We start from the raw sequence: 24,703 nt of genomic DNA on the forward strand, positions 1-24,703 counted from the left end.
AAATCAAAGGGTCTAGTACCCAAAATATATTAAAGACTTGTGTACTCAACCATAAACAGCCCAATCTTAAGATTTTGCTTAAAAAGATGTGCAAAAAACAAATAAGCATATAGAAAGATGCTCAACAGTTTATAAGAAATACCAATCAAGACCACACACATTGTCCTAGCTGTGATAAAAATATGACAAAAAGGTATTGAGGATAATCTGGAGAAATCTGGACCCCATCCATTGCTGATGGGGGATGTCAATGGAAAAAGTATGACAGTTCTGTAAAGGTTATAGGTAGAGGTAATATGTGATTCAACAGTTCCAATCCTATCGATACATGAGAAATGAAAATATGTTTATATAAATACATGAATATCCATGGTCACATTTTCATTACAGCCCAAGCAATCCAAATGTACACTAGCTACTGATTGGATAAATAAAATGTGATACATTATTATTCGGCTCTAAAAGGAAAGCAGTACTGATAACACGCTGCCATAGGGACTAACCTTGAAAACATTATGCTAAGTGAAAACGCTGACCAAAAAGCCCACATATTGTGTGTCCATACATATGAAAGTCTAGTAAATCTGCAAATAAAGTAAGTTGTTCCCAGAGGCGGGGGGGGGGGCATAGGGGGAGGAAGAATGAGGAGTGACTACTAATAAATGTAGCATTTCTTACACAGAGGTGAAAATGTTCAAGAACTACATAGTTGTGATGGTACAACTTTGTGAGTATACTGAAAACCACCAAACTATACACTTAAAACAGTTGTATGGTCTGTAAGTTACAATCTCACATTGTATTTAATAGCGATCTCCTTGGTTGCATCAGGCACATTTCGTGTAACGTCAGTAGCCACGTGGCAGCACACTGGATAGGGCCGCGTTGCAGAACATTTCCATTGTTGTAAAATGGTCTGTAGATGTTACTGCTCAATATGGAGATTAATTGCTTAATCTGTTGACCATATCTCACATTGGAAATTGAACAAATAATAAAGTAGTGCTATAAAATTAAAAATACACCACATTGAGGAGAACACAGCGGCCAAGGTGGCAGCGGCAGCATACGTGTGCCGGGTCTGAATTGCCAAAGGAGGAAGAAGTGGAGGAAGTGGTGGCAGCAGTGGCATTAGTCTTAGTGGTGGTGGAGGAAGATGGTAAGACTCTGCTGCAGGCGGAGACATGGCTGACATTACGGTGCAGCGAATCAAACAGGAGGAGTTCAAGGAAGTGCTGAAGAGCATGTACACAAGCAAAAATCAATTTATAGTAGCGCTTGTAGATGAGAAATTTACAGAATTAAGAGGAGAAATAGCAGGACCTCGGATACACCATACGAAGGAGGAGGATACCAATTAGAGATAAAAAGACCAGAAACATCCATTTAATCCCCCTAAGGTCTGGCTTACACTAAAATATGGCATCCTAATATTAGTTCTATCATGGGGGCTATTTGGATCTTCTGAAAGATCAGTAGGCAGCAGCAATGACTCCTCGTACTGTATTATTGTTGAAAGCTCTGTTGGCAGCTGCAGACCAGATGGTCTATAAAATGCAGTAGTAGCAAAACAGTACAAGCAAAATTCTGATGTTCAGGCAGCTCGGCTTCGGGCACATGGATGCTGGAGCACCGCTCTCAGGAGAGAGAACCTATGGGCTTTGGGAGTGCCCTAACAGTGCCGCCTTGTCTTCAAATCCTGAGGTGGAGAGACTGCAACAGAGTTGCTTCTGAATAACAGAGCTGCTGACACAGTCTCATTGGCCCCTTCTTGAGGAGCAGCAACATGTTATTCTTAGAATTCTCCATAGGTTTCTTTAAAACTGGCATTGTTGCCTCGTGATGTTATCTAGGCACCATTGGGGACTAAAAAACCAAACAAGAAACCTGCTCTATAAATTAAGCTAATTAAATACCTGTGTAATTTTTTTTTAAGAAACCACCAAATTCTATAGCTCACTATTTCCCCAGAACTTTATCCGGAAGTTAGCCCTGTTATCCATTGCTCTGTGTTCTTTCTGCACTACTTTTACTCATAGCCTTGTGCGCATATTACAGCTCTGTTCTTGATGTCTCTAAAATTTGTGTATGTAAGATTCTTATATTCATTAGAGTTCTTCTTCTCCATAGGTGATGCTGGGAGCAGAACTCCGAAAGACCAGAAGGTGAGTTGGGGTGAGTGGAGGAAGGATAAGATAAAAATGTGGGAATGGTAGAAATTATGGTCTATTCATTCATTTAGTTCAACCATGGACCATTAACCCTGTTATCAGCTCTCTGTGTTACAGTCTTTTAATAGATGTTAAAAGAATGCAAAAGATGTGTATGCACTATCTTTTCACTGCCCTTAATTTGATTCTGACATGTCTTGATCAACATGTCTTGATCAAATAGGCATTAGTGAATTGAATCAGATTCGTATTGCCTGTTTTGAACCAGATAATCATATTTAGTTGGCTGCAGATGATGAATTCAGAAAGCATTTTCAGACGTATCTTGAAGTACAGTGCTGTCCATGGTGGGATACTATCTATATTTCTACAAGGAAAGTCAGTCAGTACAACTCTTACTCATATGTATGCCCTAACCACTGAAGCGAGTGATGAAGACATTGAAGAATTGTCCCGACGTCCGTCTGAAAGTGATCACGCTTGCAATAAGGATGTAGTGTTAGTTGATGCAGAATGCAAAAGTTGGAGACAAAGAAGAGGGAACAGTGGTTAAAAAATATGGCCTTGGTGATAGAAGCTGGTTATCTCATATTAGAATTATGAAAGATCAGTGATTCCTTATAAATATCTTTTGCCAATAACAAATGGTGACTGTACATGTGGGCTTCACCAGATGAAATACACAGGAATCAAATTGACTCATTTATGGAAAGAGGAAATGGAATTCAAAATCAGCAGCCCAGTAGAGGCCAGGGGCTCACTGTGGAACAGACCATCGGTTGTTCATATGTAAGTTCAGGGTGAAGTTAAAGAAAATAAAACAAAGAGAGAGAGCCAAAATATAACTTTAGTGTATTACACCAGGATTTTGAGACTATCTCAAGAATAGATTTCAATCATTGAACACAAATCACAAAAGACCTTGCGGTCTGTGAGATGACATCACGAGCATCGTACATCTAATAATAACAAGGACAAGAATGAAGAAAATGCTCTAAAACTGATTATGGTGGTTATTGTACAAATAAAACTGGTGAAGAAAAAAAATCATACATGAAGGCAAAAGGTCATTTAAAAGGCAAGAACAAATGAAAGATCAAAGTAGATGTCCGAATAGGTCAATCTGTAGAGAGAGTAAATAGCTTTCTAGGGTTATGGCAGGGGATATTGGAGGAGATGGAGGGTTAATAGCATTAAGTACAAAAATGAAGAATATGTTCTAAAATGGGTTATGTTGATGATTGCACAACTCTCTTTAATATATTCACACCATTTAATATGTCAATAAAACTTTTAAAAACACAGTAGATGGGAGAGCAAATGCTTTGAGAGTGATTAGGGCAAAGAATGTACGGATGTGCTTTATACAATTGATGTATGTATATGTGTGGGTTGTGATAAGAGTTGTATGAGCCCCTAATAAAATGTTTAAAAAAACAAATACAGTAGATGTCAGAAGAGACTGAAACTTGATTATAGAAAGCATCTAAAGCAAATGGAAAAAATGATGAGATAAGTTGAACAGGAAATTTCCGAGGGAAGCTCAAGAAGACAAAGTAAACATGATGAACTGTATAAAGACCTGGAGTTAGGAAACTGAAAGGGAAGAGCACACTGCAAATGCCAAGCTGAAAGAAGAAAAAATTCAAGCGTTGAGTTGCAGTATTGAAGGATTCTTTGAAAAAAAGGAAAGAAGAAAGTAAAAATTACATGTATAGGTATAACTATAGATTATATATATAAATATATAAAGATAGGTGTGTTTGTCTATTTATGTGTATATATGTAAATACAACAAAGAAGCAGATGGACTTTGGGTCTCTACTTAAATATTAGTACAAGAGCTATTTGTTCTAATAATGTGGCAGTATATGATACTCACCTTCCCAACGAGATTGCTGAAGACAGCTGATGGTGCCTAGCTATTAAAGGATGCAGCATCTGGGCTTTTAAAGGAATGAGGATAAACAGTAACCATCTAGCAAGGAAGCAACAAAGTCTACATGGATGAAGCACACCACCCTGTGTGATCATGAGGTGTCGAAGGGGATAAATATCAGAAGTCAAAAACAAGCAATCAGATTGATGTGAAGGAACGTGGACAAAGTGGAGACCCAAAACCCACCTGTAAGATAATTGGACAGTCCCTCACAGATGAGCCACACGGAAGCAGTGTAGCACCGATAAAACATATAATTATCTTCCAGGTATTTGAATATTTTCCCCCTTACTGTCTTTGTTTTACCTCATTAATCTTGTTAGACCTGGGTATGTTCATTTGTATAATTAAGAGTGATAACCTTTCGGAAACAGTATCAGGGGTACAGGAAGGCGGGTGGGGAGATGGAGCTCATAGGAATGATGACGGCAATAACCCCACTCGAAGGGAACCAATAACAAAATTGCAGATGAATGGATACATTGGATGGTGTAAGATAGGGCACGCACACAAAAAATTATATATGTGTTATATAATAAGCGTTCCTGAGGAGTAGGGGAGAGGAGGGAGGGGATAAAGGGAAGGTGATGTCAAAGAGTTCGAGAAGAAACTGATGGTGGTAGCTATTGTAAAATTATGCATGATCTAACTGAATTATGGGCTATTATATCTGTAAGAGCTCCCAAATATATAATAAGGGTTCCTGGAGAGTAGGGGAGAGGAGGGAGGACAAAAGAGGAGCTGATACCAAGAGCTCAGTAGAAAGTAAATGTCTAGAAAAAAATGATGGCAACATGTACAAATATGCTTGATACAATGGATGTATGGATTATTATAAAAGCTGTAAGAGCCCCCAATAAAGTTATCTTTTAATATTAAAGAAATAAAACCCAGGAAAGGTGTGCATCTTTCACCCTTATTATTCAGCATGTATAAATAATCTGGGCAGCCAGATGACATGAAGAGGGAGAAAGGCTTATTAACAACCTGTAATATGCAGATGATACAACTTTTCTTGCTGAGAGAAATGGGACCTTGAAGCACTTGCTAATGACTATCAAAGATTGCAGCCTTCAGTCTGGCTTACAAAAAAACTCATCAGAACTGGACCAATAGATAAAATCATGGTAAACTGGAGAAAAGATTGACGTCAAGGATTTCATCTTTGGATACAGTCAGTGCTCAAGAAGCAACAGTTAATAAATCAGACATGTTAGACAAATCCACTACACACACCCTCTTTAAAGTGTTGAATTATAAGGACTTCAGTTGAGAACGTAGGTGTGCCTGATCAAACCATAGTATGTAGATGTGAAAGTTGGACATTGAATAAAGAAGACCAAAGAAGAATCCATGCAGTTGGTTTATGGTGCTGGTGAAGAATAAAGTACAAGGACTGTCAAAAGAATAAACAAATGTGTCTTGGAAGAAGTACAGTCAAAATGCTCCTTGAAATTGAGCGTGGCAAAATTTTGTCTCACCTGCTTTGGACATTTCGCTAGAATAGATTTGTCCCTCGAAGAGGCCATCAGCCTGGAGGGGCAAGAGAGGAGGCAGCCCTCGGCAAGATGAATTGACAAGCGGTTACAGCAGCGGGCTGCAGCATCACAATAACTGAGGATGGCACAGAACAGACACATTTCTTTCTGCTGTGCATAGGGTCCCTGTGAGCCAGAACCACCTGGTTGGCACCTAACAGCAACCACATACTGATCTTGTGGGACAGAGTAGAACTTTCCTCATAGAGGATCTAGACTAGACTCCTCAGGGATTCAAACTGCCTCATCTTTCTCCTGCAGAGCGACTTGTAGGTGCAAACCTGTCAGTTAGCCAGGCCTTTAACCACTGTACCACCAAGGCTTCTTGGGCACTAACTGCCCAAACCCACCTGTGCTGTCTGGTTCCTAACGACCCTATCTAGGGCTTCCAAGAGTATCGATCTTGACAAAAGTAGACAGGCTCATTCTCCCACAGAGCAGCTGGTGGGTTTGAACTTCATGCCGTGTTGTTAGCACCCAACTGCTAACCCTTAGTGCGTCCTGTGCCCTAGTGCTGAGTCCTGAATGAATGTAGCATTGAGCACCAATCACCCAAGTGTGATTGCTCAAGTAAGTTTCCTAAGGCTGATTTCTAAGTCTGTAATAGGCCAACCAGATAAGGTAAATAAATATAAGAACAAACATGACTCACTGCATTTTTATTTTTTAAATGTGGACTTCAAAAAAATAAAATAAATTTAAAAATTCAAAGAAATATTCAGTTAAGCGATAATGGAATTCTTCCACAAACTTTTTGAAACCCCTCATACAAGATATTTGCAATTCTTGAGTTATTTCTGACCTGTGTGCGGCTTTGAAGCATTGCTCTCTCGCTTCTTTTCCCTTAGCTCCGTGAAGCCATGGCTGCCTTAAGGAAGTCAGCTCAAGATGTCCAGAAGTTCATGGATGCTGTCAACAAGAAGAGCAGTTCCCAAGATCTGCAGAAAGGTCAGAGTCAGGATGTACCTGTGGGTGCGGGTGGGCAGGGGGATTCCACATAGCTCTGGTAGATAACTGACTTTGCAGCTGCTCTGTTAGTAACTCCTCTGTAGCCATAGTCAATAGCAAATAAGTGGTGCTTGTGTTTTTATTGTCTGCTTAATCCTGCCAGTTTTTTTGAGATATACTTTGGTAGTCCTCAAACTCCAATTACACTGATACTGACTTCTCAGTTTGTAGTGATTGTACCCAAATGCCTTTTTAAAGCTGTTGCTATCAATTCATCTCCAACTCATCACCCTGTAGGACAGAGACGAACTGCCCCAGGGCGTTTCCACGGTCACAGTCAAAGACCGCCACTCTTTCTCCCAAGGAGCAGCTGATCTGCTTGAATGACAAGCTTTTAGTCAGCGCTGGCGCTCACACTGTGTTGCCAGGGCTCCTTAGGACCTTTTTAGTGCTCTCCCTTTAGTCCGCTGGTTCTCAACCTATGGGTCGTGACCCCTTTGGGGGTCAAACAACCTTTTCACAGGGGTCGCCCGATTCCTCAACAGTAGCAAAATTACAGTTATGAAGTAACAGTGAAAATAATTTTATGGTTGGGGGGGGTCACCACAACATGAGGAACTGTATTACAGGGTCGCTGCATTAGGAAGGTGAGACCCTCTGATTTACATTTGGTGAATGTAAGCGTATTGAGGTGCTTGTGAACCTCCAGTATTCGGGTTTCTTCTGCTAGCATCAACAATTGAGCACCTTATCTCTTGTGGTTTTGTGTTTGGCCAGGCAAGGAGCAAACATGACTGCAGAGCAACGGCGTCTCCACTTCCCTTGAATGCCCCGCTACCTTCTCTATGCTTTCATTCTCTACCCAGTTTGTGACAGCACAACTCTGCTTTCTTCCATAGGAACCCTGAGTCAGATGTCTGGGGAACTGAGCAAGGATGGTGACCTGATAGTCAGCATGCGGATTCTGGGCAAGAAGAGAACTAAGACGTGGCACAAAGGCACCCTTATTGCCATCCAAACAGTTGGTATGTTCAGATGAGAGGAAGACCCATGAGAAGAAGCCCGGCAGGTCTCGCTGCCAGTTCTTTTTCCCACAGCCTTGCCTTCTGGGTCGGCCAGGGGCTATGCCATACAGTGTCTTGTTTGTTTGTAGATGACCTGCTTCCTTGTTTACTCAGGGCCAGGGAAGAAGTACAAGGTTAAATTTGACAACAAGGGGAAGAGCCTGCTGTCGGGGAACCATATTGCCTATGATTACCACCCTCCAGCTGACAAGCTCTATGTGGGCAGTCGCGTTGTGGCCAAGTACAAAGATGGGAACCAGGTCTGGCTCTATGCTGGCATTGTAGCTGAGACGCCGAACGTCAAAAACAAGCTCAGGTAAAGTACCTGCCCAGCGGATTGTCCAAGGAACGGAGGAGGGCTCAGCACTGGTCCATCAGGGGCCAGAAACCCACATAGGTTTTTCACAATACAAGTCACAGTGTGTGATTCTTTTCCTTGAAGGTAAAAACTTGGGAGACAAAGCTAAAGGGAAGTAACCAAGATTGATTAATAATTCAGGAAATGGGAATTTATGCAGGAGAAAGAGATAAGAGTGCAGACTAAGCAGTTTTCAACAACCTAGGAACGGGAATAAATGGAATTGAACAAATGGATGTGTTGGTTAGATTAAGGGAGAATCCCTAACTCTCAGGGCAGAAAGAAAGAATGCCGTATTGTTGCAGATAAAGCCCCTATGTAAATCATGCGCTCACACTTGAGAGAGGGCTTCAGAAGCTTATGGGAAAATGTAATGAAAAGGATCGTGGAATTTTTTCACAAACTTTTACAATTATGTAACATGCTTAGTGTACATAGGGAACTAACATTTTAAGGCAGTGGTTTCTCAACCCCTTTGGGGTGGAACAACCCTTTTACAGGGACCGCTCAATTCATAACACTAGCAAGATGACAGTGATGAAGTAGCTTTTTTGGTTGGGGTCACCACAACATGAACTGTATTAAAGGGTCGTGGCATAGGAAGGTTGAGAACCACTGTGCACAATTAGCAAAACATTCATCACATGCAGTTTTTGTTGTGTAAAATGTACTGATGGGCAGACGGCAGTGGTGTGGAACAGCGTCCCCAAGTGTTTCCTGTGCTGACTCAGGAGAGGAAGCGCTAACAAGTGACGGCTGCCACTCATGCCGTGTGCCTGTGTGCCTGATCTCCTGACCTGTGTACCACTGCCCTTCCTTTACAGGTTTCTCATATTTTTTGATGACGGTTATGCATCTTACGTCACGCAGTCTGAGCTGTACCCAATCTGTCGGCCTTGTGAGTAAACCCCCTTCCTTTGTTCGCTTCCTCATCTCTCTGGCCTTGTACTTTTTCCTGAGAAACCCAATTGAACAACTCTTGTGTTTTAGTTATTTGGGGCACACGAATTCTCCCAGTTTCAAGAGAATAACACAAGCTTGGTTAAAGTCTTTCGGGTGATACAGTTTTATCCATTTTTTCTCCGGTGCTAGGTCTTTATAGTCTTAGATGATGCTGACTGACCTTGAGTGAACTGCTCTTTACTGCAGGTGTGTTTATGTCTCATTTCTAAGTAACTGAAGTTTGGAGAGGTGCTTCTGTCTAGTCTTCATGTAAATCCGCAGTCTGCTTAGAGGTTTCTGTGGAAAGAGACTTCATGGGGATCTCTGTACTGATTACTCTGACTTAGGCACAGGCTTCTGCAAAAGCAAGTGTTTCTCGTTGCTGAAAAGTCAGCTAAAGCCCGTGTGTTTACACGTGTCGTGTCCCTTAAAAGCCTGCTAGAGAATGAAAAGGAAGGATTTTCTTATCCTACCAAAAGATAACATCTGGTCTCTTTAGATTTACTTCTTACATCAAGTAGTAGGAATTGTCACATAGATATTTCTAAGAAGAAGCATCCAATGATAGGAAATGATTGAAGATGCTGCCTTTTCCGTTTGTGCATTGATATATTAGGTTTAATACTTAAACGATAGCCTTATTTTTATGTTCTGTGGGGCTATGATTTCTCTTTTTTTTCTCTCTCTTTTTGTCCTCTCTCCCTGTGAACCAGAAAAATATCAAATATCCTTTTGCCATTTGTAGTTCTTTATCAAGATATGCCTGTCTGCCTTCTCTTAGCCCTTTCTCTCTCTCGGGACAGTGAAAAAGACGTGGGAGGACATCGAAGACATCTCCTGCCGAGACTTCATAGAGGAATATATCACTGCTTACCCCAACCGCCCCATGGTGCTTCTCAAAAGTGGCCAGCTTATCAAGACTGAATGGGAAGGCACCTGGTGGAAGTCCCGGGTCGAGGAGGTGGATGGCAGCCTCGTGAGGATCCTCTTCCTGGTACTGTCTCGCACTAGCGTTTTGGAGGCGGGGTCAGGGTCATAGGAGACAACACCGAGGATGATTTTTGCAGACGCCTTTCTCTGCCACTTTCTTGTCCTTCTGGACTGTTTGTAGCCCCAATTTGTCTTTCTCTTTCTCTGTGGGTGGCTATTGAAAATTAATTTAATTGCTACTTCCTGCATTGTTTGGTTTTTCCTTTTTCTCTAGGAATAATCATACTGAGGATAGGTGCAATAAAAGTAGATGCTTCACCTTGTCCATAGCTGGGAATTTGATGGCATAGTCTGACAGAGAAACTGATTTGGGGACTAGAGGTCTTGAATATTCCAAGTTTAGCTCCTAGATCTAGTATACCCTCCATTATCTTCTCTCTCGCCTTTTTTTTTTTAATAAATCATTTTTTGGGGGGGCTTCACAACTCTTACCACAATCTGTACATCCATCCATTGTGTCAAGCACATTTGTACATTTGTTGCCATCATCATTCTCAAAATATTTGCTTGGTATCAATGTTGATATCAGCTCCTCTTTTTTTCCCCTCCCACACTCCCTCCAGAACCCTTGATAATTTATAAATTATTATTTTTCCATGTCTTACACTGTCTGATGTCCCCCTACACCCACTTTTCTGTTGTACATCCCCCAGGGAGGGGGTTATATGTAGATCATTGTGATCGGTTCTCCCTTTCTCCCCCACCTTGTCCTTCCCCTCCTGGTAGCTCTACTCTCGTTATTGGTCCTGAAGGTCTGTCTGTCTGTCCTGGGTTCCCCTCTCTCACCTTCTCGCTGCAGTTAATTTCTCCTCTGTGTGCGGTCTCAGCCCTTGGTTCCTATGGCCTTTGTGATCCATGGCACACTTTCGTTCTGACATCTCTCTCCTACAGTTTCTTGTCTTTTTAAGATCACCACCTTACTGGGGCTCTTAAAGCCTTACAACAATCCATGCATCAATCGTATCGAGCATATTTATACCTATGTTGTCATCATTATTTTCTGAACATTTATTTTCTGTTTGAGCCCTTGGTATCAGCTCCTCTCTTTTTCTCCTCCCTCTCCCCCTCTCACACTCATGACCCCTTGATAAAATTATAAGTTATTATTATTTTCATGTCTTAAACAAACCACGTCTCCCCCCGCGGTTTCTGTTGTTCCTCCCCCTAAAGGGAGGGGGGAAGAGTGTGTGTCGATCATTGGAATCTGCTCCCCCTTGCTCCCCTGATTTCCCCACCTTCACCCTACCCTCCTACTCCCATGTCTGTTCCTGAGGGGGTTACCTCTACATTTGCTTAAACAAGGAATCTATCTTTTTTTTTTTTTCATTGTATTTCTAGTCCCTGCCATAGTACATGGCACACAAGTTTGCTGAACAGATAGAAGTAAAGGGCTCAGGGTAGTGGGGGGAAAGGGAGTTGTGTTAACAAACCCAGGGACAAGGGAACAACAAGTGATCCAAATTGGTGGTGAAGTGGGTGTGGCGGGCCTGGTAGGGCGTGATCAAGGGTAATGTAACCAAGAGGAATTACTGAAACCCAGGTGGGGACTGAGCATGATAGCAGGACAGAAGGAAAGTCAAAGGAAATAGAGGAAAGAGCTGGGAGGCAAAGGACATTTATAGAAGTCTAGATAAAGACATGTACATATGTGTGTGTGTGTGTGTGTGTGTGTGTGTATATATATATATATATATATATATATATATATATATATATATAGATGGGGAAATAGATCTATGTGCATATACTTATAGGTTTAGTATTAAGATAGCAGAAGGACATTGGACCTCCACTCAAGTACTCCCTCAATACAAGAATACTTTCTTCTATTAAATTGGCATTCTATGATGCTCACCTTCCTGACACAACCGCTGAAGACAAAGCGGGTAAATAGGCAAATGGGGTGAAGAAAGCTGATGGTGCCGAACTATGAAAAGATATAGCATCTAGGGTCTTAAAGGCTTGAAGGTAAACAAGCGGCCATCTAGCTCAGATGCAACAAAGCCCACATGGAAGAAGCACACCAGCTTGTGTGATCATGAGGTGCCGAAGGGATAAGTTATGAGACATCAAAGAACAAAAAATCATATCATTGTGTGCTCACCTCCATGATACGGTCACTGAAGACAAAGCGAGTGAATGAGCAAATGTGGTGAAGAAAGCTGATGGTGGGGGGAAGGGAGACTCCAGATAGGGCAAGAAATGACAAAATAACGATGTATAAATTACCAAGGGCACATGAGGGAGGGGGGAAAGGGGAGGGAGGGGGGGAAAAAAAAGAGGACCTGATGCAAGGGGCTTAAGTGGAGAGCAAATGCCTTGAGAATGATTGGGGCAGGGAATGTATGGATGTGCTTTATACAATTGATGTATGTATATGTATGGATGGTGATAAGAGTTGTATGAGTCCCTAATAAAATGTAAAAAAAGAAAAGAGGAGAAAAAAATGATTAGGGCAAAGACTGTACAGATGTGCTTTATACAATTGATATATGTATATGTATGAACTGTGATAAGAATTGTATGAGCCCCAATAAAGTGTTAAAAAAAAAAGAAAGCTGATGGTGCCCAGCTATCAAAAGATACAGTGTCTGGGGTCTTAAAGGCGTGAAGGTAAACAAGTGGCCATCTAGCTCAGAAACAACAAAGCCTACATGGGAGAAGCACACCAACCTGTGCGATCACAAGGTTTGGAAGAGATCAGGTGTCAGGCATCATCAGAACAAAAAATCTTATCATAGTGAATGAGGAGGGGAGTGCGGAGTGGAGACCCAAAGCCCATTTGTCGGCCATTGGACATCCCCTTACAGAAGGGTCTCGGGGAGGAGTCGAGCCAGTCATGGTGCGATGTAGCAACGATGAAATATACAACTTTCCTCTAGTTCCTAAATGCTTCCTCCCTGCCCACTATCATGATCCCAATTCTACCTTGCAAGTCAGGCTAGACCAGAGGATGTACACTGGTACAGATAGGAACTGGAAACACAGGGAATCCAGGACAGATGATGCCTTCAGAACCAGTGGTGTGAGTGGCGATACTGGGAGGGTAGAGGGAGTGTGGGTTGGAAAGGGGGAACCGATTACAAGGATCTACATGTGACCTTCCTCCCTGGGGGACGGACAACAGAAAAGTGGGTGAAGGGAGACGTTGGACAAAATAATTTATAAATCATGAAGGGTTCATTAAGGAGTGGAGATCGGGGAGGGAGGGGAAAAATGAGGATCTGATGCCAGGGGTTTAAGTGGAGAGCAAATGCTTTTAGAATGATTAGGACAGTGAATGTACAAATGTGCTTTACACAATTGATATATGTATGGATTGTGATAAGAATTGTATGAGCCCCTAATAAAATGATTAAAAATAAAATTTAACATTTAAAAAAAAGAAAAGAAGTTAAGGGCTCATCAGGGAGATTTCCCAGAGGAGTCATATGGATAGATTTTCTCCATAAAGGCAGAATGGAGTCAAGCCTTTCAACTACGCCTCACCCCTTTCTTCACACCCTCCAGGATGACAAAAGATGTGAATGGATCTATCGGGGCTCTACACGACTGGAACCTATGTTCAGCATGAAGACATCCTCGGCCTCTACATTGGAGAAGAAGCAAGGCGGACAACTCAGAACACGTCCGAACATGGGTATGTCTGACAGGCAACCTGGAGTAGGAGAACTGGGGCTCAACCCGCAAGGATACTTCTATACAGTGGCTGTTCTTTGTTTACCAGGACTTGTGCTCTGAGTTGTTTCCAGTAGTGGTGACGGATTTGTGGTGCTGCCTCCACATGCTATGACTCTGATTCTAAACAATTCATAAAAGTCTGGCACAGCTGGCTTAGGTCATGGGTTACCTCTGTTTTCCACCTGTGGATTCTCTGGTTTCATACTATCTATGTTTACTGTTCCTGGCAGCATACATCAGTGTTTTCTTACCAACACTAGTTGATCAAAGAATGCATTTTTCAAACTGTTGACCTACAGCTAACGTAGTTACTGAGCTATATCTTCTGAGCATCATTGTTTACTATCTGCCCAGTGTACATGTTGGAGATTATACATGCCAGTACTTGCCCTCACTGGTATAAACTCTGAGAACTGGCAATCTTAGTGTTCACTCCAATGTTTGCATTGAGTAAACTGAGGCGCGGGTGTGTGGGTGAATCTGCACCTTGCGGTGACCATGTCTTTTTCTCCAGGTGCTGTTAGGAGTAAGGGCCCCGTGGTCCAGTACACCCAGGATCTGACTGGCACTGGGGTGCAGTGCAAGCCAGTGGGGCCCCAACAGCCTGTGGCTCTGCCTGCCCCTCCGCCTCCTTCCCCACAGGCAGCTGACCTTGAGTGAGTGTGCTGTTGTTCCCTTCCTTTTTTAATGTCTTTCATGATTTGTTTTCTTCATCGGTACTATGTGACCTCTTCTCCTCTGTCTTAGAAGTTTAGAGAGCCAGCTTGCCCAGTCAAGAAAGCAGGTAGCTAAAAAAAGCACATCCTTCCGGCCAGGATCTGTGGGCTCTGGTCATTCCTCCCCTACGTCCCCTGCTCTCAGTGAAAGTGCTCCTGGGAAACCTGGGATCAATCAGACCTACAGGTGAGAAAATCTTAGGTTCTCGATGGGTGGGTTGGCAATGTAGGCTGAATGACCACTCCATAGGGAATGTCCTTGGTTTTAAGGGCGTGAGTTAGTCTAAGCCTTAGTTAAAGAGGAGTTTGGACAAAGGAAGGACGCTTTAACTGAATTAGAAACCGGGCGCCTGGAAGTACAGAATCCCCTGAAAGTCTTGTTGAAACCTCGCTAAACCTGGTGCCATCATTGGTACCGTGGAAAGGAAACACCGGAGAGAGCAGGGGGAAAAGGTACAAGACTGGAGTCTTCATTCATAATTCACAGGCAAGTACATTTCAGGGAAAGAGAACACTAGAAATAGAGATAAGCTGGGAACGAGTAGTCATGGAAAGGGTGACTGGATTTTCTTGTGGCATCTTTTGCTTTAAGGCCATAGCTATTTGAAGGAGGAGAAAGATGACTTAGTTTAGGGGTACAGTGGAGAGGCCCTATGGCCTTCTTAACTGTTTTTTTGCATCTCATTTGCAGATCACCTTTAGGCTCAACAACAGCTGCCCCCACCTCCCCAGCCCCCCTAACCCCCCCGGCCCCTGCAGCCTTCCTTGGCATGCTGGAGAGGGCGCCGGCAGAGCCCTCCTACCGTGCCCCCATGGAGAAGCTTTTCTACTTACCTCACGTCTGCAGCTGTGCTTGTCTGTCTCGGGTCAGACCTATGAGGAGTGAGCAATACCGAGGCAAGAACCCTCTCCTGGTCCCGCTACTCTATGACTTCCGGCGGATGACAGCCCGGCGCCGAGTGAACCGCAAGATGGGCTTCCATGTGATCTATAAGACACCCTGTGGCCTCTGCCTTCGGACAATGCAGGAGATCGAACGCTACCTTTTTGAAACTGGCTGTGACTTCCTGTTCCTGGAGATGTTCTGTTTGGATCCCTATGTTCTTGTGGACCGAAAGTTTCAGCCCTATAAGCCTTTTTACTATATTTTGGACATCACCTATGGGAAGGAAGATGTTCCCTTATCTTGTGTCAATGAGATTGACACAACGCCCCCACCCCAAGTGGCCTACAGCAAGGAACGGATCCCAGGCAAAGGGGTTTTCATCAACACAGGCCCGGAATTTCTGGTTGGATGTGACTGCAAGGATGGGTGCCGGGACAAGTGAGTTGGTGGGAGTACTGCTTGCCCCGCCAGCAGATTGCTCCTGGTAGCCTTACTCTCTGCCTCTTCCTTTATCTCCTGTCTGAATGGCTTCCCTCTTCTCCCATCTCCTTTGAATCCCATTGTCAGCGAGAGCCCCTGCTGTCAGGCCTCTGTGAGGTCGCTGGTGTACAGAGGTGGGGTCTCTGGCTCTTCTGGGTCACCCTGGCTCCATGCATCTTTGTGTCTTTCTCTGTTTCATTCCCTTTTTTAAATTTCTTTGCTAACTTGCATCATGTTCCTAATGGTTACTTCATTTCATTTTCCCTCTTTTATCTGAGTCTTACACCATTTTTCCTTTCTCATTTACTTGAGAAAAAAATTAAAATTTCACTACTTTCTTCCTCCTTCTATTAGTACTGTTTATCGCTACAAGTTTGACAGTCCTCGCTTCTTGTATCCCTCGATCCTATTCAGGTCCAAATGTGCCTGCCACCAGCTAACTATCCAGGCTACAGCCTGCACCCCAGGGGGCCAGGTCAACCCGAACTCTGGCTACCAATACAAGAGGCTAGAAGAGTGTCTGCCCACAGGGTAAGTACCTACAGAGAGACCGAGTGCCGCGTTCTTGTCTTTCTGTGCGGGTAGGAACAATTTCAAAAATAGACTGCTTGAAAAAAGGGTGTTTTATGAACGAAATCTTAGGTCCTGAATTCCTAATACATGTTGCTTCCTCAGACTTTCTTAGAAACGAAGACACAGAAGGTTTAAGTAAACTCCAGCAGGTTTCTTTTAAAAGATGATGATCCATTTAATAGCTGCATGTGTACACAAACAGATTGATGTTTACCACAACAAGACATCTTTGGAAATTAATTTTGCGAGAAAAGAAGAAAAACAAAGCATGGCTTTTGTTCTTAGCAGATTTCCCTATAATTGGAAACAAAATCACCTATTACTTGAAACGACTAATAAATTTAAGTTAATATAATACAGATAGTACTGTATATACCCTGAAGGGATCACAATGGAGTTGATCAGAGGGATCTTTCTAGTAGGGGAGCGTTTCAGAGGGTTTGGGACAGTTCAGGGAGCTGCATTGGAAATAAAGTTAGTCCAAATTAGAAGTAAAAGGTGTAAGGCATTTTATTTAGAATTCAGAATGTATCCAAAGATGAAAACCTAGACCAATGATATGTCACTTAAAAGACACCCTTTCTGCCAAGCTTTAGAAAGTGAGCTGCTTGGTGGTGGTCAGGGCTTAGAACAGGACCTGATGTGTGGCATGTCCGGGTATTTATTAGGTGAAAGGCTAAGCTTTGTGCTAAGCATGAGAATAAGCATGAGTGAAAAACATTATCCCTAAGTTCAAGGAGCTTCTAGCCGAGAGAAGACACAGTTCTCTAAACACAAAATATGTGATTCATGCAATGAGCTAAGTACAAGAGTCAGAAGTAGTTTAAGAGAGGATGTGGCCCAAGTTTTGTCATAACTAAAACCAGCAGTGCCGTATTCAGGTTGCACATTTTTTAGTATTTTGTTTTTCATGCAGCATGATAGGATTTTCCATGTTGGATCCAATTTAGATATATACACACACGACACACTTTCTATATGAAAACCACTGTCTCACGGATTACATATGGAAGAATCACAGCTTAAATTTGGTGAAGGACATGCTTAACATTTTTTCTACTACCTACTTATGTTTTACACTTGTGAATACATATAACAAAAGATCTGCCATCTTAGCCATTTTTAAGTGTAATTAATTCAATGGCATTAATTATATTCACCATGTTGTGCAGCCTCACAAAACATTTTCCATAACCACCAGCATAAAACTACCCAGTAAGCGATAAACTTCCTATTCCCCCTTTTCCCAAACCCCTGGAAGCCACTAAGAAACTTGTCTGTATGCACTTGCCTCTTTTAGGTATTTCTTATAAATAGTATCTTATACAATAGGAGTCACTGGGTGGCTCAAACAGTTGAGTGCTGGGCATCGTGGACCGTTTATTGCCACCCAGAGGCACCTCAAGAGACCAGCTGGTGGGCTGCCTCCCAAAGGTGGCAGCCTTAAAAAGCCTGTGGAGCAGCTCCGCTCTGCACCAGTGAGGTCTTCCGAGTTGACATTGACAGCGAGTAACAGCAGCACCATACAATGATTGTCTCTCTTAAGTCTGGCTAGTTTTTTGTTTTTGTTTTTTATCGTTTTGTTAGGGGCTCGTACAACTCTTATCACAATCCATACATACATCAGTTGTGTAAAACATATCTGTACGTTCATTGCCCTCATCATTCTCAAAACATTTGCTCTCCACTTAAGCCTCTGGCATCAGGTCCTCATTTTTCTCCTCCCTCCCTACTTCCCTCTCCCTCATGAACCCTTGATAATTTATAAATTATTATTTTGTCATATCTTGCACTGTCTGATGTCTCCCTTCACCCACTATTCTGTTGTCTGTCCCCCAGGGAGGAGGTCACATGTAGATCCTTGTAATCGGTTCCCTCTTTCCAACCCACCCTCCCTCCACCTTCCTAGTATCGTCACTCTCACCACTGGTCCTGAAGGGATCATCTGTCCTGGATTCCCTGTGTTTCCAGTTCCTGTCTGCACCAGTGTCCATCCTCTGGTCTGGCTGTTTTCTACTTAGTGTAATGTTTTCTAGGTGCAGTCCATGTCATAGCATGTATCAGATTTTCATTTCTTCTTATAGCTAAATCATGTTCCTTTGTATGATTATAACCCATTGCCATCAGGAAGATTCCAACCAACTAATGGAAACCCCTGTGTTTTCAGAGTAGCTATGAATTCCACGGGGTTTACAGTGGCTGCTGTCTTTCAGAAATCAATCACCAACCAGCCCTTTCTTCTGTGTCCCTTCTGGATGGGTTCAAACCACCAACCTTTGATTAGCAGCCAGGCATTTTGCTTATGTGTTTATCTGTTGATGAGCACTGAAATTGTTTCCGCCTTTTACTTATTTTGGAAAGTGCTGCTAGGAACATTGGTGTTCAAGTGCCCAAATCCCTGTTTCTCCGTCTTCGGGGCAAATAACCTAGGAGTGGAATTGCTGGGTCATTTGGTAAATCTGTGTGTAACTTTTTGAGGAGCCTCCAAATTGTTTTCATGTCATTGGTTTTTATGAATTTTGCTAACAGTAACAGACCTATGGTTTTGTTGGGAAAGACATCAGACAAGAGATTTCCATGTTAGCCCCATATACTGAGTGGCTTTCTTGCCATAGACAAGCCTCTTCTTTAATTGCATATCCTTGTCTAACTTCTGTTATATGAGTTCATTCTTACAGCAAATGCCTATGATATGTCAGCCATTGGCGGAATCGGGGATCAGAATGCGTAGGACGGTGTGAACTTCGTTGTTCTAAGGAGCTTTCCCTCTGAGGGGAAGAAGTAAAAGCACAAGCGTGAGAGCGTGGCAAGCGCTGTGCACGTAATTAAAACTGGAAGCTGCTCGGAGTGAGAAGGAGTTCTCAGATTGATACATAAGTGAAAGAAGGCATTAGGTACTCAAAAATGAGTGGAAGACTCATTTCGACCATGCGGAAACTATTAAGCACGGGTGAGCAGCAAATGTAAAGAAGAGGAAACTAGCTGTGAGGGATTTGTTAAGAGAAGCGTGGGTAGGCTGGCACCTCATCAGATGAAAAATGGTTATGTTTTAATTCCACATTTCTCTGTGCTTTCTGAAAGCCTCATGGAGAGCTTTGTGAACCAGAGTGAAAAGTTGGAATCAGATTTAAAGTGCATGATGCAGCCACTAAACACACACACACACACACACACACACACACACACACACACGTACATGCACCCCTGCATAGACCAGTGGAGTTAAATTCAGAATCCAGAAATATATACAAACAGGCTTCAAAAATTCATGGAAAAATGGAATTGAAAGATAATGGAAGTTTTCAACAACCCTTTTGACGTCACCTGGTTTTTGACAAAAGTGTTGAGTCTATTTGATGGGAATAGAAGTCTTTTCAATAAATGGTACTAGAAACATTAATTTCCACATGCAGAAAAATGAAATGGGATTCATGCTTCATCCACTATTCACAAAAGCAAATTCAAGATAAATTAGGACCTAAATGTGAAAACTGAAACCATACGCCTTTTTTTTTTTTTAAATAAGAGCAGGCAAGAGCAACACTGTTGTCAGAGCTAGCTTTCAGCAACGGATTAGCTAATAACAGAGGTCTAAGCAGCACATTTTTTTATTTGTTCACAAAAAGACTTTACCAAAAACAATGACCAGGCTAGATAAAATATCCTCAGAAACCATAAGTTCAACAAGGATCTAGTAACAAAAAATGTGTATGTAACTGACAACAGAAAGACTACGCCATCAGAAAGTAGGTAGTGGACTTGAGTGGTCATTTTGCCTAAGAAACACTTTCATGGAGCCACCAACCACATGCCAGGTTGCCCGGTACCATGGACCATCAGGGAAATGTAAATCAAAACCACAAGTGAGGTCATTTTATTCCCACTGGTATGGCTAAGATTTTAAAACACAAAGTTGTTGAGGCTGGAGGGAAGTTGTGTCCATTGCTGATGGCAATGCAATATAGCCATTGTAGAGAACTGCACACTGATGGTCCCTCAAAACCTGAAACTACTACCAGTAACCCAGCGAGCCCGTTCCTAGTACACCCCGAGACTCCGGTCAGTCAGTCCGAGCAAGACGTCCCAACACTTGCTACAGTGAAGGTGACGGTGGACAACATACGGAGTCAAGTAAGCCCATAACTGAAAAGACAAATATTGTATGACAGAAAAGGAAAGAAGCAGAAGAAAAATTGAGCACATGGCCATCAAGTCAACTCCGCTGACCCCATGCCCCCTGGGGGGTTCAAGGCTATAATCTCCAGAAGCCGACTGCCACCTCTTGCTCCCAAAGAAGTCATTAGAGGATTTGAAGGAGGCAGATTATGTAATCTGACTCGTAACGATCATCCTGGCTTCTATGTGGATAATAGTTTTAGGGGCAAAAGTGGAATTGGGAAGAACAATTACGAGAATTACAGGAGTGTAACCTTCAGGGTGTGCCTTCAAGGGCTTATAGTGCAGGTAGCAAGAGATGAAGAGCATTGATTTGGGATGCAACATTGTATGGTTAATGTTTTAATTACAAACAAACCATGATCCTGTAACATTCTTTACATTGGTAATGCTGGGTGCCAACTATGTAAATGTTATCCCCTTTTTAAAATAAACATTTGAAATGTTTCCTAAAAATAAATGTTAATGACCACAAATGATATGTCACTCCCCTGCATAAGATTCGTTACTAGTTTCACCCTGTACCTTGGCTGTTACTCTCTTGACCTTGGGTCACAATCCAGCTTATTATCTGTTTTCTTTTTCCCTCCAAAAGTATTCCAACCACACTGGCAATACTTCAGTGTCTGGATCCAGCTCACCCAGTGTGTGACGGCCCACCTTTAGGCCTTTTGTACATGCTGTCCGTTCTTCTTGGCATCCTTCCATTGTCTATGTGACTTCTCCTTAAGATGTCAGCTCTCTTCCAAGCCTTACTCCCTTTTTTCTCTCTGACTGCCAGCTTTGTGTCTTGTTGCGTTTATTTTACTTGTTGACTTGTTTTTGTCGTCCTTTTCATTAGGATGTAAGCTCCCCGACCTCCTCTGTGTCCTTGTATGTCTTGCTTGTCATTTTAACACCAGCACTTAACTAAGTGCCTGATATATCAGAACTGTTCAGACAAATTTTATTGAATGAACGATGCTCAGTACAACTATTCTGAAGGTTTCATGTTCAGTTTTGGCCCTCCCTCTTCCAAGGTGATCCTTTCTTAACAGTTGTGAATAAGACATTAACAACCATTATGCTCCTCTCGATAGTTACTTTGCATTTAATAAGCAAGTTTCAGAGTCTTCTGACATCCATTCTTTCCTGTCTTTTTAATGCTCTCTTACCTTCTTGTTGTTGGATGTCTTCCCGCAACTCTTTTCATCTCCAGTCATCAGCACTCGGTTACATACATTTTGAGATAATCTCTGAAACCCCGGCAAGATGTATCTGGGAATGTACTCTGGGTCTTATGGATTTGCTTTAATTTTCTTCAGTTTCAACTTGTACTTGCACATGGGCAATTGATGATTTGTTCCACATTTGGCCTCTGGCTTCGCCTGGCTGATGATACTGTTTCCCCATTGTATGTTTCCACAGGTGAAGTTTATTTGACTTCTGTGGCATCAGATCTGTGTGTGGTTGTTGATGGTGTTATTGAGAAAAGCATTTCTGATCAATAAGTTGTTTGACGGTCTTGTAGAATTCTGTCATGCTATCTGTAGTGTTGTTCCTATCAACAAGTCATATTTTCCACCTCTTCATTTTTGTTTCAACTTTCACATTCTAATCATTATACATGTATCTTGATTACATGTTTAATCAATTTCAGGCTATAGCAGGTCTAAAATATATCATTTCCTCATCTTTGGTATTGTTAGCTGGTACACCAATTCATATGAACTGTTCCTTGGAGGTTAACCTGTCCCTAACAACCTTTACTTCAGGACAGATCTGGAAATGTTATTTTTCTTTGCTCTTCAATTTGTTGTTCCCCACATAATAGGCCAAAATTATCAGTACCCATATAATTTACCTCACTTTAACACTTGGGACAGGCGTCCTCAAACGACGGCCGCGGGCCACATGCGGCCCACCGAGGACATTTATCCAGCCCACAAGATGTTTTTGCCCCGTTTATTGTTTTACTTCAAAATAAGATATGTGAAGTGTGCACAGGAATTTGTTCATAGTTTTGTTTTTTTTAAACTATAGTCCGGCCCTCCAACGACAGTGAATTCTGGCCCCTGTTTAAAAAGTTTGAGGACCCCTGACTTAGGATATCAATCTGTAAGCATTCCATTTCATGTTTGTCAGCTTCTAGTTTTTCTTGATTCAGATTAACACATTCATATTAATGTATATTTGCAGTTTTGAGAAATAACCCTGTATCATGCCAAAATGAGTTGAATCCCAATGAGTTTTAGCTAAAAGAACTGACCAGATGCAAAGGGCAGCTCAAGAAAACAAGGTGGAGTATGAGGATGATATATCCAAAGACTTGGAGTTAGGTAAAAGCAAAAAGAACACAATCGGCATTCTCAATCTGCCTGAAGAGAAGAAAAATCAAGCTTTAAGTTGCATTACCAGAAGGTTCTATGAGGAAAATGAAAGGGAACACAAAGAATCATTATATGAAAAAGAATTGGTCAAAGTTTGCTCATTTCAGGGGCTAGTATATGATCCAGAACTGCTGGACTGGGAGGAAGAGAGTCACGCTTCACTGAAAGCCTCTATGAAAACCAGGCTCCAGGAATCCCATCGAGTTTAAGATGCTTCAGCAAACAGATGCAACACCTTTTGCACTTACTCAGCTCTGTCAAGAAATTTGAAAGAAAAAAAATAGGAAAGAAATTTGAAAGACGGCTACTTAGCCAACTGACAGGAAGATATCCATATGACATTCCAAAGAAGGGCTATCAAACAATACAGAAATTATTGAATTCTATCATTGATCTCAATATGCTAAGAAAATTCTGCTTCAGATAATTCAAAAACAGCTACACCTATACATTGAGAGCCAGAAGTTGAGGCTGGATTGAGAAGAGGATGGGAAATGAGGGCCTTGCTGTTGTCAGATGTTCACTGATTCTACTGACTATGCAAAGGATAGGTAAGTTGGGCCTGTGAAAAAAATAACTGACAAGGAGCTGCCAGAAGTTCTGGCCGGATTCGGAAGAGGACGTGGAACAAGCAATATCATTGCTGGTGTCAGATGGATCTTGGCTGAAAGCAGAGAATACTAGAAAGATGTTTACTTGTGTTTCATGGACTATGCAAAGGCGTTCACCTCTGTGGACCATAATACACGGTGGATAACTTTGAGAATAATTCCAGAACACTTCACTGTGCTCACTTGCCACTTGTACATGGATCAAGAAGCAGTTGGGCAAGCACAATAAGGGAATACTGCATGGTTGAAAATCAGGACAGGTTGTAGCCTCTCAACATACTTACTCAATCTAGGCTGAGCAAATCATCAGAGAAGTGAGATTATATGAAATGAATGTGGCATGCGGATTGGAGGAAGACTTGCTAAAAATGAGTAATTGAAGCACTTGCTGATGAAGAGGAAGGATTGTAGAATTCCATAACATTTTATTGCACTCATGTAAAACTAGTGCACAGTAAAAAGGAAGACCAATGATGCATTTATCTTGTATTGTTAGTGCAAAATGTTGATTGTATTTTTTATAACAAATATATCAGTCTCGGAAGAACAGAATCTATGTTCCTTAGCAGTCAGGATGGCAAGACATCAGCTGGCGTGTCCTCATAAGAGACCGAAGGCTAGGAAAGGACTTCCTGCTAGGTAAAATAGAGAGCCGGCGACAGCGAGGGGAACCGTCGTCCATGGGCTAGATTGACCCAGTAGTCACCGCAGTGGGCTCAGCTTGCTGACAGTTACAAAGATGCCGCAGGACCAAGCCGCAGTACAGTGTTCCATAAGGATAAGTTGGCACTGAGGTAAAGCAACTGACAACAACAGCAAACATTGTTTCTTGATCTGGTATTGTTAACATCGTGTATATGTATACTTGATTTATACTTTACTAAATTTTTTTAAGTTAAAGATACCCTTACAGGGCTGATTCTAAGGGAATGAGTGTAAAACATTTGCCAAAAACAACAGTATGTTTTCAGTAAGCAGGAGCTTATCACACAGGTCACTGCCATTCACTGACACTGGTCATCTCTGCACAGGTAAGTAAAAACCAAGGCCACCACCTGGCCTCAGGTGTGTCCCGCTTCACAGTGACATCATAGGACTGTCACCCAGAGCTGTAAATCTGGATGGGGGTGGACAGCTTTCTCCTGAGAAATGAATGGCTGGTGGATTCAATCTGTTGACCTTGGGGAGTCAGCAGGCCAATATGGAACCAGAACTTCCCTAAATTTGCATTCAAAGAAAATAAGACATAAAATCCTAACAT

The 24,703-nt window shown here is 42.2% G+C and overlaps 1 protein-coding gene across 2 annotated transcripts in view; it reads left to right on the forward strand.

The window, feature by feature from the left end:
• Positions 1-24,703, forward strand: part of SETDB1 (SET domain bifurcated histone lysine methyltransferase 1) — a 50,615-nt gene that overhangs the window by 16,061 nt on the left and 9,851 nt on the right. Inside the window, exons 4-14 of one of the 2 annotated variants that reach the window (XM_075561509.1) lie at positions 2,131-2,165; positions 6,497-6,596; positions 7,496-7,621; positions 7,775-7,976; positions 8,843-8,916; positions 9,764-9,954; positions 13,461-13,590; positions 14,146-14,287; positions 14,382-14,534; positions 15,039-15,671; positions 16,128-16,244. In XM_075561509.1, the coding sequence (XP_075417624.1) occupies positions 2,131-2,165; positions 6,497-6,596; positions 7,496-7,621; positions 7,775-7,976; positions 8,843-8,916; positions 9,764-9,954; positions 13,461-13,590; positions 14,146-14,287; positions 14,382-14,534; positions 15,039-15,671; positions 16,128-16,244 (1,903 nt within the window). Of the gene's footprint in view, positions 1-2,130; positions 2,166-6,496; positions 6,597-7,495; positions 7,622-7,774; positions 7,977-8,842; positions 8,917-9,763; positions 9,955-13,460; positions 13,591-14,145; positions 14,288-14,378; positions 14,535-15,038; positions 15,672-16,127; positions 16,245-24,703 lie in introns of both variants that reach the window. The other variant, XM_075561500.1, reaches the window with a different exon arrangement.

The sequence above is a fragment of the Tenrec ecaudatus genome, chromosome 1 (assembly GCF_050624435.1).
Source record: "Tenrec ecaudatus isolate mTenEca1 chromosome 1, mTenEca1.hap1, whole genome shotgun sequence".
NCBI classification, from domain to species: Eukaryota; Metazoa; Chordata; class Mammalia; order Afrosoricida; family Tenrecidae; genus Tenrec; species Tenrec ecaudatus.